Below are 16,440 nucleotides of genomic sequence, written 5' to 3' on the forward strand. Positions count from 1 at the left end.
GTGGAAGAGACAGAAGACAAGCTTTGTCCTCCTTTGTGCGCTACACTAGTGCTTCATCTTGTTTTAATTTATACCCTGACTTCTTTGGGGTATTGCCTTTTATTATGTGTTTGCACAACAACCAGCACTATGGGGCACTGATCCTGACTGAGGCCTCTGGAACTTATTACAATATATAATAATAAATAGAAAAAAAGCAGAAGGGGAAATTCCACATCTCCCTCTAGGATGAAACTCTCCAGAGACCACCTGTCTGACCCAGGGCAGATCCTTGCCTCCTATACCTTCCCTCACTTTGTGTTTAAACTGGGATGTGCCCACCTTAGCCCTCTCAGCACCCAGCTTCCATCAGACCGAGACCCTCCTTTGATCTATTCAGGTGTCCAGTCTAGTGATGTCCATACATAACCCCCCTGCAACCACCTTCTGTAAATGTAATCCCCCATGCATCTACCTCCCCTACACATAACTCCCCCTACACATACAGCTGGGCACCCATCTCCCCTATACATAACACCCCCCCCTCCCATACACACCCAGCTCTCCTTTACCTAACCCCCTCAGGCACCCAGCTCCCCCCTAACTACCTCCCCAGGCACCCAGCTCTCTGCCACCTAATCCCCCCGGGCACCCAGCTCCCCATACCTACCCCCCTAGGCACCCAGCTCCCCGCCACCTACCTACCCCTACCTACCCCCCCAGGCACCCAGCTCCCCCCACCTAACCCCCCCTGGGCACCCACATCCCCCCTACCTATCCCCCCAGGCACCCAGCTCCCCGCCACCTACCTACCCCTACCTACCCCCCCAGGCACCCAGCTCCCCCCACCTAACCCCCCTGGGCACCCACATCCCCCCTACCTATCCCCCCAGGCACCCAGCTCCCCGCCACCTACCTCGCCCCCCCCCCCCGGCACCCAGCTCCCGCACATCTAACCCCCCCGGCACACACCTTCTCCCGCCCGTTCCCATCCCCCCACTCCCGTGCTCCTCTCGCACCCAATTCAATTTTCTCATCCCAGCGCTCCCACCGGTGTTTCCCTTTAACGCGCGCTCCCGCCAGACCCCTCCACCCCCGCGCCCGCTCGCTTGTCCTTTTCTCCTCCCCCTCTGAGAACGTGCGCGCGAGCCCGCTCCTCCCCCGAACCGCCAGCTCCGGGCTCATTGGCTGTCGGGAGCGCGCGCGCGGCGGGGTTGGGTGCGCGCGGCGGCAGCTTCACTTCTCTTCGGGCAGCGGCGGCGGCGGCAGCAGTAGCCGAGGGGGTAGCGCGCAGCCCCCACCCCTCGCCTGGCCCGAGCCGGGCCGCTCGCCCGCCGTGCAGCGCAGCGCTCGCAGCCAGAGCCGGCACCAGCCCTAGCCCTGCGCCTGCAGGTAACGCCGCCTGCCCCAGTCCCCCCCGGCACCGTCTGCCCCCCCTCCCCATTTCTCTAACCCCCTCCCCCGGCGCCACCTGCCCCCACCACGTCCTCCTGCCCCACCGCACCCCACCCAGGGCATCGCCTATTCCCTTGTGCCCTCCTGCCCCCACACTCATCCCTTTTATCCCCAGCAATTCCCGCCTTCACCACCTTACACCCCCCACATCCAGCTGCCCCCACCATTGCTTGTCCCCTCCACCACATCCCCCCTGCTCCTCCCAGCCCCCTGCCCCATTCCTCTACCCTGGCACTGCCTGTTCCCCAACCTCCTGCTCCCCCTGCCCCATTCCTCTACCCCGGCACTGCCTGTTCCCCAACCTCCTGCTCCCCCTGCCTAGTTTCCCTACCCCTTGGCACCACCACCTCCTTCCTAGCCCATTCCTCTACCTCCTCGTCCCCTTGTTCCCTTGGGACCCCCACCCTATCTCCTTTCCATAGCCCCATCCATCCCTATGCCCTTGCCACCTCCTCATCCCATCCCCCTGCCCTATCCATCCATCCCCAGGTCCCCTAGCCATAGCCCCACCAATCCCTACATCCTCCCTACCTCTCTCCCCAACCCCCATCCATCTGTTCTCCCACCCTTACCACGTTCCCTGACCTGTCTATCTGTCCGAACCTGTGTCCCTCAGCCAACTTTGTCTATCCATCCCCATGTCCTCTGCCCCAGCTACATCCATCCCACAGCTCCCCAAACCCTCATGTCCCCTCTCACTCCTACCACATCCACCTGCCCTGACACCTCACCACATCTCATTGCAATAGCCCCATCCATCCCCCTGCAACCCTTTTCCCCCATCACATACCCTGACCTAGCCCCATCAATTCCCCCTTTTCATTACCCCCCCCCCCCACATCCCTCCTCCCTCTGTTCCTCTCCTGGGGTCCTAGAAATGCCTTCTCTCTTTCTACAAGAACACCTGCATCTTCCAGCAATACCTCCTTCATTATCCCCTACAATACTCCCCCACACCTTCTTTTGCCCTTCTTATCATCCTTGTATCCCCACCAGTACTTGTGTATCTTTTGCTCTCCTCTCCATTACCTTTCTATCTCCTAGAAATACCCTTTCATCTCCTTAGTACCCTGCTCTTAAACACCCCTTATCCTCTCTGCATTCATGCACAAACACATAGAGGGGTCATAATTCCTTCCCCCATTATCTCTTTATCTCCCAGTTATCACTGTTATAACCCCTTGCCCCCGAGGAGTGGGATGGGGAGAAACCCCTCCCCCTTCCAGAAATTCTAAGGATGGGAATTGGTAAATACAAGCAGGGACTGGTTTCAGAGTAAGGAATTGTACCCTGTGCAACAGCCCCCTCTCTAGCAGAGATGGGTCTAAACCACCCCACTGCACGATGACAGGAGCAAAGTAATCCCTTAGCTCATTTTGCCCAGCCCCCATCTCTTCCTCATATAACCCTTGTGCCTTCCTTACAAAGTCTTCTCCTTCCATCATCCACTGTCACCTATTTCTCATCCCAATCCTTTTCCTTTCATCCTCTCTCTTTCCAGCTTCTCCTACTGCTTTCCTCCTCCACACAAAGTATCTGGAAAGTGCAGGATAATGTCATTTTGAAAAGTGCCTGTTTCAGTCTCCTGCTATCTTCTAGTACTGCATAATTATTGCACATTGTGTCTCTATGACATGTGCCTTCCCCTCCCCCTCCAGGCAGCAGGAAAATAGGCGAGGGGTGTGTGTGTTTCAGTCTAAAGCTGCAGCAGCAGCTTTTTATTTCTTTCTGGGTTCCTCTCTCAACCATAGACACTGTCCTGGCTGGCTGGAAATCAGACTCCTCCTGTTTTATCTCCTGAAATGTTTTGATCTTTTTGCCCTTTATGGTTTCTAATGAAGATCAAGTGAGGTGGCTGCCCCTGCTGCTGCTTTTCATGGACCCAGCAGAAAAGTTCAATTTATCTTTGCTTATAGGAATTAAGGCAGCTTTATAAAGACCTCTTCACTGGCTCAGCTGCCCTCAGGACCTATCTGCACATTGCCAGGATCTCTTTCCCTAGCTGCTACTGTTTGTTTGGATTTTTTGGGGGGAGGGGAAGCATGGGATAAATGGAAGAAGTAGGTTCTCTTGAACATGTTTAACTTTTAAATTTATAGATGGGGTTTGATACCAAGGTCTTTGAAGAATCATGATGTGTTCAGGGAAATACTTTTAATCCCCCTTCTGTTCCCTCCATCCAGTTCTCGTAACACAAGGGCAGCAGAGGGTTTAAATTTTGAATGTGGCATAATTTAGCAGTCCAGAGAATTGGACACAGTCTTTTGCTTTTCTCTTTGCACTGAGATGAGTCTTGGGGATATTTGGCTTCAAGAAATATTTTGTGTGTGTGTTTGTGTAATTGCACTGAAATGTTTTCCCACAATGTCATTCCCCCTGTTGATGTTTCCACTTTCTTGTTGCTCCTTGTTTTTCTTCTTTTGGCCACATATTTGAAGGTTTGACTTCACAGACCCTTTTAAATATCCTTTTATCGAGGTTAAATTTAGCTTTCAGTGCTTAAATAAAATATAACTTGATTTTTATTTAAATAAAATAAAAGGGAGAGTATGGAAAATATTTGCCTCTGAGAGAGTGAAATAAGAAAATAGCCAGACATTAAATGACAGATTTAAACATTTTTGTGTTGTAAAAGCTGGCATTACTTGTTACAGTAATTATACACTGTGGGCTACTGTTTCTGCATATATCTGTTGGGCAGTAACCTGAACTCACGAAGTGAGTACAGCAGTTCTTGGATAATAGTAATATTTATAGCAGAATCATCCACAGCAGACCTTCTGTGGACATAAGCTTAATTAAAAAATGTTGCTGATTTTTTTTGGCCAACAGTTAGAAAGTATATGTATGTTGTATGGATAATCCTCTCATTCTAAAATTAATTGTTAATGGGAGATCAATATCCAAACTTGCAGGGCAAATAAAGAATATCTTAAATGTTTTAAGGAAATATTAGATTGTTTTACCTCTGTATAGAAACAGAAAATATATCTGTACCTAGCTGCAAAGTCAAAATGTGCAACTAATAATTGTATGCCGTGTAGCTGTAGCAATATTGGTCCCAGGATATTGGAGAGACAAGGTGGGTGAGAATTTTTTAACTTGTCTCTCACCAACAGAAGTTGGTCCAATGAAAGATATTACCTCGCCCACCTTGTCTCATTTAATAATTGTAACTCAATCTTGCTGCTATCAGTATATACAGTAGCTTGTGTTTATTAACTTAAAGCTTTATTTTTCTCCTTTAAGACTTGACATGGAAAATGTGAAATATGGAAAAGACAATGTTATGTCTCTGCTGTAGGAAAATTAAGAAATAAAAGGATTGTTTACTCTTAACTGTAGAAGTAAATAATGCAGCATTTTCCATTCTTAAGTGCAACACTAAGTCTGTACAACATAACCATTTTCATAATCAAAACAAAAAAAAAAGAGCTGATACTGATTAAGGTTAATCTATTCTAGCTTCCATCATCATCAGCTGGTGTTCTCTCTAAGAATTCTGAATCTCACCCCTCCAAACCTTAACTGTTTTTTGATAAACAGTCATATAAATTAAGCAGAGGGACTTAATTCAAATGAAAGTCATTAGGATTTATTCACATGACTAATGCAGTATCGGGCCCTCATGGGAGACCATTATTTAAGCAACGTATGTACTATTTTTGATAAATTTAAGATTTTGGTAATGCTTCTAACTGCAGAACATTCTTCTTTTCAGTATGCAACTAAACAATTTTTGGTCCTTTGTTTGCTTTGCTTTTTTTTCTTTCTTCTTCTTCCAATGCCACCTCAGTGACGCTGAAGTTTTTTCTTCTTTCCACTGCCCTCTTTCCATATATGTGGTGGCAGTACTGTCTGAATAGAAGATTTGCATCCTAATGTTCAGTTACAAACTCTTAAACTTTTAGTGGGTTATTTGAGCAAACTGCCACAAATTTTACATCATACTTTTTAGAGCAGGAGTTCTCAAACTTCACTGCAGTGCAGCCCACTTCTGACAACAAATTACTACACGACCTGCGGAGGGGGGGGACCGAAGCCTGAGCCTGCCTGAGCTCCACTGTCCTGTGTGGCAGAGGCAAAGTCTGAGGGCTTCAAACATTGGCAGGGGGATGGGACCTGTAACCTGAGCCCCACCACTCAGGGCTAAAGCCCTCAGGCTTTGGCCCCAGATCGCGGGGTTGGGGCTTGGGCCTGGGCTTGGGCTTAGACTTACTAGGGCCAAAGCCCAACGCCAACGCTCGTGACCCCTTTAAAATGAGGTTGTGACCCACTTTGGGGTCCTGACCCACAGTTTGAGAACTGCTGTTTTAGAGTTAGTCTGGAATCCTGATTTAGGCTCTTGAGAGAAAATTGCAATATATAATTGAGATGTACAGTTTTCTGTAACTAGTGTTCTGTGTATGGTTTCTGTATATGGCTAAAAGGATAAATGAGTCAAAGTTCACAGACTAAAACAATACTGAACATAAACCTCATTGTGCACTGTAGATCAGATTCTGATGTTAATTACATCTGTACAATTCCACTGAGTTCATGTAGGTTGCACAGATGTAACTGAGCAAAAGTTGGCCCTAGGTGGTGTTAAAGTTGTTCTTTAAATAAAATATCACAAAAAGAACATAGTGATGTCACTGAGGTAAAGGGCCTTCTAGTGTTGCTTCAGATTTCTTATAGATTCAGTTAGCAATCAGTGCCATCGCATCTGGCAGTCTTAGATTTGACCCCCCAAGAAAAAGCCTTAATTTACAACAGAGAAGTCATAATATTGACTACAACCATTTTAATTTTAAACAGTCTATAGTTGAAGAAATGCAGTGATTAAAGTGAAGGAAGAAAAGAAGACTATAGCTAAATATTACAAGTGTGAGAACTAAACATATGAAATATATTGAGATAAAGTTAGATTTCTTGGTGACTAGTATTCATTGACAGTTTTATAGTCTGATCTCCTCTGCTCATAAACAGGTTTCAGCAGTGCAGATTTCTTTGTTTCCCCACTAATGTGCTTACTCCCTGGTGTGGGAGTATCATCTCTAGCTACGAAAGGTTAGGCTTAAAAGGACATAGAAACAGAACTTTCTCCATCAAGTGTGCCAACCAAAATGTGAATTCTATGAAGTGGAAACCTATCCACTGGGAGTTGGAGTTAGACTTTTTATGTGTGGGCTAATGAATGGTCTTAAAATAGTAATGACTTCCAGTTACTAACAAAAGGGGCCTGATTTGAACCAGTGTCCTAGAGGTGAAAGACTCTTCATCCCATCACCAATCCCTTGAGCTATCCACTCCATTAACACTGGATTGTTTTACTCATTCTGTTTTATTTTCCACTTACCCAGAATAAATGTAATCTCCCTTTAGATATTTTTCATATACGTAAAAGGGTTTTTAATATTTTGTTGTATACTTTTTAGTTGGTGTAAAATGACTATCTTTTGAGTTACTGTATAGACAATTATGGCTAGATTCTTCAATACTGCAGACATAAATAGTGCAATATAAAGTGTACTGTATTAAATGATTTTTTTCACCCTGTTTATCTCTGTTACAAAAAAAAAAGTCAGTAACGATACTATCAGACATCTTAAGAAAAGACTCCTTACTCGCCTTTGTCTTTTTTAGCCCAGAGTCTAAAATGTCCACTGAAGGGCAAAGAGTTGATGATAGCCCAAGCACTAGTGGAGGCAGCTCTGATGGAGATCAACGTGAGGGTGTTCAGCAAGAGCAGGAAAGGGAGCAGGTTCAACCCAAGAAGAAGGAGGGCAAGATCTCTAGCAAAACAGCCGCTAAACTATCAACTAGTGCTAAAAGGTACCCTGATCTTTGTAGCCTTTTTTTGTGAAGATGGGCATCAGCCTAATTCATTGTTTTATTACAGTATGATTGAATCTGTATGTTAGTTCTTTAATTGGAGTCGCAAAATGACCTGTATGCTGCTGCTTCATTTTTATTTATTTATTTTGACAGACTGATTTGTTTTCACCTGGGTTTAATATTAGCTTGCATGATAGAAACTGACACTGTTTTATTCTTAGTATAACTCGAGCAGTTTTTTTGTATTCTTATGAATTGTGTGCATAAGAGAGAGAGAAACTTGTCAGTGTAACTTAGAGTTAATTAACCATAAGTGTTTCAGACAAGTCAGTAATTCAGTGTGCTGGGAGACTACTGTAATACCTATCACTACAAAGTACTGCATTTTATTGTCGCAGATCAGGGACAAGAAATGATGGAATGAACAAGTGTTTTTGTTTCATTATATTAAACCATGGTATGTCTTAATTCTGTTTTTTGATTTTTTTTTCTCCCCCCCCCCCTCCCGAGAGGACTGGTAGAATTGGAAAATAGCTATTTAGGTGACCTCACGCTGTCACATCAGTCACTGGTTCATTGGCATACCTGGACTGTGCAGAGGAAGCTCTGTCACATCAGCATTACTGTAGGCAGCAATGTTCAAAACCTATTAAAGGGAACCCAAATACAGTGCAAATTTAAAAAAGTTTATATATAGAACCCAGATTTGCAGACCTAACTCATGCAGAACTCTGAGCCTGATTCTTCACTAACTTACACCAGTCTAAATTAGGAGTTACTGTAAAACTAGTATAAAGGAGAGGAGAATTAGGCCCCCATTGCATTCATTTGGAGTTTCCTGTTAATATGATATGTGGCACTAGGCTGCAAATACTAGTGTGTGTACATTTTAATTCATACATTTTACTTTACCTTGACTTGATAGTATATAATTTTTGTATCAGCCTCACAGATCTAAACTTCCCTTCGTATCCCCTCCTATATCGTAATGAGTCTCTCTCCATCCTGCCAGTGATGCCAGTATTGATCACTCATTTTGTCCATTTTTCTGTGTATCTTCATGCTTTCATTTTATTCAAGGATAATCTTCCTTTATGTAGCCTGTGGAGCCAACGCCCTCTTCCCTCGCCTGCCTTTCAAATCTTTCCTCAAGGTCCACTTCTACCATGATGCTTACAGAAGATTATCTAGCCATTATCAGTTGGCAGAGGATCAGTGGGGATTACTAATATCTAACTTATAATATTTTATAACTAAAGGGAGGAGAATGATTGTTAATAACTTAGAACTATCAAACTGTGCAAATACCTGGTCTTTGTAGTTGCTACTACTTCTAACCTTGCCCATGCTCGCAAATCATCTCCTATAGTTGCATATACTTGTTGTCTTGTAGCCTTTTTAGAACAGAGCCTGCATATTCCTATGTTTGTACAGTGTCTAGAACAATGATAGCATGATTCTGACTGGGTCCTGTGGACACTACGGTATTAAAAAATTAATGTCAGAAGTTGGGCTATTATTCTTAGTTTTGTGTCTTCAAAGCTTAGAGCTCTTATTAACATGCATTTAGCAATGATAAAATTACTTAAACCTTTTAAAATTTAATCATATCTGCTTGTGGTTTCTGCTGAAACTAAGTATTCCAGTTGCAGACAGATATGTTTGCCAATCAGATTGTAAAACTGCTGTTTTACATGTATAGTCATATCAAAGAAAATTATGAATGTGAATGCTGAAATGTGTTTTCCAAGAACTATACTTCTTAAAAGTGTTTGGGTACGTTTAAATATATTTATAGTTTAATATTTCTGTAAAGTAGTAAGAGACTTATTTAGATGTTAGCCTTATCAACGTTGGTAACTGCATAGTCACTTCAGTTAAAATTGTTTCTACTTTCTTATCCAAACCCCATTTTCAATGGCTCGTAACTCCACTTACGAATTAGTTAGGCTGAAAGTTTAATATACAAGTTCTTAGCTTGATAAGGTGGCTGTTTTAAACATATGTGAAAATCTGTTGGAATGTTTTAAGAATATGGAGAATGTAAACTTCTAAAGTGCCCTGTTGCCTTTTTATTTACCACCTGCAAGGAGTTGCTTGGGGGGGGGGCGGGGGAGGAAATTTGAAAGGTACTTACCTTTCAGTATATGATATTAAGGCAAACACCTTACAGCAATGGTTTTCAAACTTTTTTTTCTGAGTACCTACTTGAAGAAAATTGGTGGTGCCTGTGACCCAGTGAAGCTGGGTATGAGGGGTTTGGGTTGTGGAAGGGGCTCAGGGCTGGGGCAGAGGGTTGGGATGCGGGGGTGAGGGCTGCAGGGTGGGGCCAGGAATGAGGGTTTCAAGGTGTGGGAGGAGGTTCTGGGCTGGGGCAGGGGGTCAGAGTGCAGGTGTTATACTGATAGAATAAAAACTAGCAGGATCTTATTAAGAGGGATAAGGCAAAGATGCCACATTTATTGTAAATATAATAATAAAGCAAAAGATAAAAACAAACAACATTGTTTAACTACTTATTCCTATCACTACTTATTCTTTATATATATATATACACACACACATATACACACATACATATTCATTCACACAGTCATTCATTCAAGTTCTGTATAGGTGTTATAGTTACCAGCCTAGAAGTTGCTCATGCCAAGTTACTGGCCAGGTATCTTGGTCATGAGGATGGAGCCAAGTCTGTGTTAGATGCACCTGATGCTCCTGGAGGTTGGCAGCAGAACCAGAGACTCGAAGTCCTCAGTTTTTGGAGTTCATTCTTATAGGAATTAATTCCTATGTTAGTCTGTGGGAGCTGTTTCATCCTGCTGTTGCTGACTCAATCGGCAGATGGCACATTCCTGGTGGCTCCACACTGTTCTCATCCTTCCAGGTGTTGGAGTGGGTCCCAGTTTACCCTCTGGGGGTTGTCTGGTGGTCCACTTGACACATTCTTTGGCCGATGGATACTCCTTTTCTAGGCTGGCACGTCCCTAACCATTCATATGTATCAAGCATTCATCAACATACATTCCATATCTTAACCATATTTTAATTTACTGTCTCCACCACTTTCAGGGTGTGTGTTAATTCCTATGAGACTCCCAGCCCTGTAATCACAGAAGGTGGGGGTCTGTTTGTTTATGTTGTATCAATTACAGCTTAAGGCTAGCATCGTGTTTACTTCAAGAACAAAGTCAATTAACTTGTTTGTAAGTTTTACATAGTAATAGAGTATCTTTCACAGGACAGATATAATCAATGGTTCCTGCAGACATTAGCTTACAAGTTTTAACAGAAGAACTAAAAGATTTTTGTATTTGGTGAAACTGGGAGGTCACTGTCACTTTGGGGAATCAATGTTAGTACCTTCTTTAATATCTTTACACAGGAGGGGGCAGGAGGGAGGGATAGCTCAGTGGTTTGAGTATTGGCCTGCTAACCCCAGGGTTGTGAGCTCAATCCTTGAGGGGGCCATTTAGGGAACTGGGGTAAAAATCTGTCTGGGGATTCAGCAGGGGGTTGGACTATATGATCTCCTTAGGTCCCTTCCAACCCTGATAGTCTATGATTCTAAGGGGTCAGGGCTCTGGGCCTGGGATGCAGGCTCTGAGGTGGGGCTGGGGATGAGGGATTTGGGATGCAGGAGGGGCTCGGGGTTGGGGGCTTGGGACAGGGGGTTGGGGTGTGGGAGGGGGTCAGGGCTCTGGGCTGGAGGTGCAGGCTCTGAGATGAGGCCAGGTATGAGGGGGTTTGGTGTGCAAGAAGGGGTTCTGGGTTTGGGGGGCTCAGGGCTGTGGCAGGGGTTTGGAGCACTGGGTTGGGTCATGAACTTACCTCTGGTGACTCCTGGTCAGTGATGCAGCAGCAGGCTTCCCGCCTGTCCTCACACCACAGACTGCGCCGCACCTGGAAGCGGCCAGTAGCAGGTCTGCCTCCTAAGCAGAGGCATGCAAGTAGCTCTGCATGGCTCTCGCCTGCACGTACTGTCTCCTCCGCAGCTCCCATTGGCCGGTTCCAGGCCAATGGAAGTGCGAAGCTGGTCCTCAGGGCAGGGGCAGCAACCAGAGCCCTGTGGTCCTGCCTAGAGGCCAGACCCACCGCTGCCCGCTTCCAGGGTGCAGCTCAGCGTTGGGACAAGTAGGCACTAGCCTGCCTTAGCTGGGCAGCACCACCAATGGGACTTTTAACATCCTAATTAGTGGCGCTGACCAGCGCCACTAGAGTTCCTGGGTGCTGATCAGGGCGACCCAGTACTGGGTTGTGACCCAAGCTTTGAAAAACTCTGCCTTAGAGGGTGTTTCTGTAAAAACGACTTAATAGGACTGCTTGCAGGATTAGAGGTATAGCAATTTACTTGAAATGTTCACCTCTTCAAAATTAATAGTGATTTTTTACCAGTTGATTGTGAAGAAAGACTGCACACACGTTTTGCAGAAACCAATTTCTGCTCTGTTACGTACGTGTAACCCCACTGAATCCAGTCATTACTCTAAAATCGCAAAAATGTTTGCATAAGGGACAGAATTTCATTCAATAACTGTTTTTAATAACTCTAAAATAATTCAGGAATCAACACAATTGAAATTGGTAGAATAATTTAAAGCATCCAGCTTTTACATGCATTATAGTTATTAGACAGCACTGGCAAACTAATACAACTCTGGAGCTTAGTCTTATTCCAAGTGCTAAATTATAGTCTACAGACTGCATTCTGATCTGAGTTTGGAAGTCATGCATTGTCACACCCTTGAAAAATCTATTAGTGCATGTGGAAGTGTAGTAGCAATCTTTTTTTAGATACATTATCCTGAATAATTACCCCATGTACCTCCGATTATAATTAAGATCTAAGGAATTGTAATATGAGTTTTCTTGCTGTGTGTTATAAATTTGATTCTAAAGGTAATTTCACTTATAAAAGTCACTTCAGCAATATTAGTTTTTTTATATAAATCAATAGAAGGAAATGTTCAGTTACGTGTGAAATGTGCTCCAAGATGTTCTATACTATATATTCTCTGTAGGGCGCTACCTCGGCAATTTAATGCTCCCTAATATGGCTTGATTTTGAGGGAAGTGTGAGGGATTTTGTTCTTCACTGTATTCCTGAGTTTTGTTAGTTATGTTGCATTTATCAACCTTCTTTTTAATTAGTTTTTGGTAATTAATTTAATTGCAAATGTTGCAGTCATAGAATGTTCATCTTACTTTGAGTTTTCTTCTGTCAACATTCTGTGTTGACTTGTTTTTCTATTTTTCCTTTTTCTTTTTTCTCGTCACCCTCATTTAGTGGGTTTCTTTGTGTGGTTCCAGTAGAAGAGTGAGAAGTTTGGGATATGTGGGTCAGCTGATAAGGCATCTAAGATGCCCTGAAACCATAGCTATTAGTGCGATAGAAATACCTGGATAGAACAGAATTTTATTGCAAGTAGCCTTTTTTGCCTCCTTAGACTGAATATTAACCAGTAACTAAGGCCTGATTTTGTTTAAAACATGTAGGCTTTCTGCTATTCGCATCAGTGGAAGTACTGATTTAGAAGCATCAAAAAGGCAGAATACTATTGCGACCTTTCATATTGCAGTGTCCTTCAATGTGACTACTTCTAGGGTTAGTTGCTACACAGGTAATAGCTTACAGTATATAAGTCATATTGTGTACCATTCCTTCAATTTGCCTTACCCAGGGGGTGTCACCTTAAATAGTAACCTTCCTTACCTGTCAGAATTGAAAAACTCACACTGCACATCATAATTACAGGTCAGACATGAACTGAATTGCTGTCCTTAAAAAGAGAAGGTACCTTATGTCTTAAATAGCAAATCTTAGCACAGCCTTTGGATTGAGAGAAGTGTATCCATTCTTGCTTAGCATAATAGCTTAACAGATAGAAATAGTATTCTGAAGGGCTCTCTGCTCTTGAGGTTGCTAGTTTAAAACCTGTCATTTTGTCTTTGGTCTGCAAATTTTTGTGTTGAACTGTGAATTTATGAAACTGAGTTATGTAGCCTTTTGTTTCTGGAAAGATATTAAAACATCAACTAAGTCATGGATATTTTGTTGAAATACAATCATAGAGAAGTGGGCCATCCATAACCTTTCTAAATAACAGAGAGGGTTGCCATAATATATTAATATTTTTAAATAAGTTTGGCAACAAGTATTATACTTGACAAGCCAAAAGTGACAGACAAAATACTGAAAAAGGAAAACAACTCCATGAACATTTTTTTTTAAGTTGGCATTTATAAGTGTTCCTAATATATTCTTTTCTCCTGCTTCAACAGTCATTCTTAGTTCAATTTCCAAGGACCCTGTTCTGTCACAACTTTTGAAAGAGTGAAATATATAATAGGGTTTGCCCTGTTTTAAAATGTGGTCTAAATTTTCTCCAATCTGGGTTATTGGGTTGCCTAATGTTTATGTGAAGGGAGGCACATAACCTAGAAAAATGGAAGCAAGAAAATGAGTTTCTAGGAAAAATAACTACATGCCAATAAATAGCAGGAGCTGAGCCTCTCTAGCGTACTCAGTCCTCCATCTTTTCCTCATAAAAATGCTAGAGTCCTTACTTTACAAGTGACAGCAAGCAATCCTGCTAGTCTTACAGCAATAGTTCCCCACAGCCTCATATTTATTAATATTATTTGACAGCACTTTTAATTTTGAAAAAGTTTGTCCTAGATTAGCTAATCCTTTCAGGGTAAATAAGTATTTACCCCATCTATAAAATGGGGGAACACGAAGGGAGAGGTTGTGACTTTTCTAAGACCATAAAAGAAGCATATGAGTGACGCTGCAAATTGTGTGTTCCTGGTACCCAGTCCTGGATTCTGACTACTAGAGGATGCTTCTCTCTCACCAGTCAAATAATAACATAATAGTACTAATAAAAATAAAACTGATATGTATTTTCATTTTTTATTATATAATACAGCCTGGCATTGCTAAATATAAATACATTTGGGCAGAAAATCTGTTGGCAACAAAATCCATGGGCATAGTTGCCAAGGGGGAGGAAGGAAACCCTGTGGTTTCTGAGGGATCCGTCAGAGGCTACAGCAATCTGTGTATTGATTCCTGTGCCTCTGCTGTCTCTGGATTATCCACTCCACTCTCAGGTGTTGTAGCTCTACTGAAGCCATGTTACTAGGGTTTCCCACCATTGAAGGGTCCTTGCAGAATAGGTTATACTGCTAGAGTCTGTATATCCATTACTAACTCCGTGGGATTTATCATGAATAAGAAATTATGTGCCTCCCCTCCATTGTCTGTTTCTGAAATGAGCTCACCAGGGAGACCATCAACAGAGTATTGGCAGCACTACCACAGTCTGTGTGTAGTAAGGTTGATCTACATGTAGGAGACCATTAATATACGGATTTTGGGGACATGATCTGGTCATTTACATGCAATTTCAACAATAAAATTCAAATACAGTTGGTATTTATATTTCAAACACTTGCTACTGTAACACACATTCAGAACTTAAATACAAGGTAGCGTGCAGTTTCATTTTTGTGGCTAGAGGTGCAAGGTACTGTGATTTCTTCCCTCCATCTCATCCCCAATGAAATTCTTGCTTCTGCTCATCTTCTAGGGGCCAGGAAAGGCAAAACAAATAGCCGTTAAGACAATTACGCACAAATATTCTCATGTTTGTCCTAACAGCATCTTTTAAAAAATCAGATCTATCTACATCAACCGGAAGACTCTAATCATTGTACTAGGGCCTGATATGAGGTGAGGGCAGGAGACACATCCGCATCTTGCTGTCTTCATTCTGGAAAGAAGAGGAGGAAGTTAGATGTAGAAGGATACAGAAAATGGAATATTTGTAGTTTAGGACATGGGGCAATGTCAGTTCTCATTCTCTTCTTAATGTTCATACGGCTCATGATATGATGAAGTATCAGCTGCTGTATATAGGTGTTCAAAATGAGGATGTAGTCCAGGGTGGGCAAACTATAAAGCTCACCAGCTGTTTTAATCTGGCCCTCGAGCTCTTGCTGGGGAACAGGGTCTGGGGCTTGCCCCACTTTGGCGCTACAGCGGAGGAGCAGGGTGGGGAGCTGTTCCACACAGCTTCCGAAAACAGCAGCATAGCCCCCCTCCATCTCCTAGTGTAGGGGCAGCCAGGGTGCTATGCTCTTCATGCTGCCCCCACCCAAAGCACTGCCCCGCAGTTTACCATTGGCTGAAACCATGGCCAGTGGAGTTGCATGAGTGGTGCCTGTGGACAGTGTGCAGAGCTGCTTGGCCGCACCTCCACATACTAGCTGGAGAAGGGACATGCTGCTGCTTGAGGTAAGCGCCACCCAGAGCCTGCACCCCGAGCCTCCCCCCGTGCCTCAACCCCCTGTCCCAGCCCTGATCTCCCTCTGACCCTTCAAAGCCCTTGGTCCTAGCCCGGAGCACCCTCCTGCATCCCAAACCTTTCCTCCTCAGCCCCACCACAGAGCCTGCATCGCCAACCGAAGCCTACACTCCTTCTTGCACCCCAGACCCCAGCCCTGACCCCCCCTTCTGCCTGTTGAACCCCTCAGTACCAGCCCAGAGCACCATCCTGCACCCAAACTCCTCATCCCCAGCCTGGATCCCATTCCTGCACCCAGAGCTCCTCATTTCTGGCCCCAACCAGAGCCCTCACCCACACCCACACCCGAACCCCAATTTTGTGAGAGTTCATGGCCCACCATACAATTTCTATTCCTAGATGTGGCCCTTGAGCCAAAAAGTTTGCCCACCCCGTGTAGTCCTAGATGTGGTGCATTTTCAGTGCCATTCTGTGAAACTTGCCAGAGAGAAAAATACATATGCCACAAAATTGAAGGAGATTTCTATGTTTACTACGTATTTCTATGTAAGTGTTCATGTGATCTAAATGAGGGAATGTGCAAATTTTGTAAGCAAAATAGGATTTTATATAATTTTGAACTGGAAAAAGGATATTTTAAGTATGGGGAAAATTTTTTAGGGGATAAAGTAAAACAAGTACACTTTTAATACTTAAAGGTGGGGAGAAGAAGGGGAGAGATGTCTACAAATATATATGTATATATTTTTTAATGGTAATGTTTGGTATGTGACCCACTTAAACTTCTCATTTTCTTGTTTTTTAAAGTGGATATTTTTAGCATTTCTCCAATTACTTTTTTCCAAATATCAGTTAAGAAATTTTAATGGTTTTA

At 43.5% G+C, this 16,440-nt stretch overlaps 1 protein-coding gene across 2 annotated transcripts in view; it reads left to right on the forward strand.

Moving 5' to 3' along the window:
- Nucleotides 1–1,282: 1,282 nt before the first annotated feature.
- LOC115645808 (ubiquitin-conjugating enzyme E2 E2) overlaps nucleotides 1,283–16,440 on the forward strand; it is a 329,813-nt gene continuing 314,655 nt past the window's right edge. For both annotated transcript variants that reach the window (XM_030550949.1, XM_030550950.1), the window contains exons 1-2: nucleotides 1,283–1,371; nucleotides 7,063–7,251. In XM_030550949.1, the coding sequence (XP_030406809.1) occupies nucleotides 7,076–7,251 (176 nt within the window). In that variant the 5' untranslated portion in view covers nucleotides 1,283–1,371; nucleotides 7,063–7,075. The remainder of the gene's footprint in view (nucleotides 1,372–7,062; nucleotides 7,252–16,440) is intronic.

Source organism: Gopherus evgoodei, chromosome 2 (genome assembly GCF_007399415.2).
Source record: "Gopherus evgoodei ecotype Sinaloan lineage chromosome 2, rGopEvg1_v1.p, whole genome shotgun sequence".
NCBI classification, from domain to species: Eukaryota; Metazoa; Chordata; order Testudines; family Testudinidae; genus Gopherus; species Gopherus evgoodei.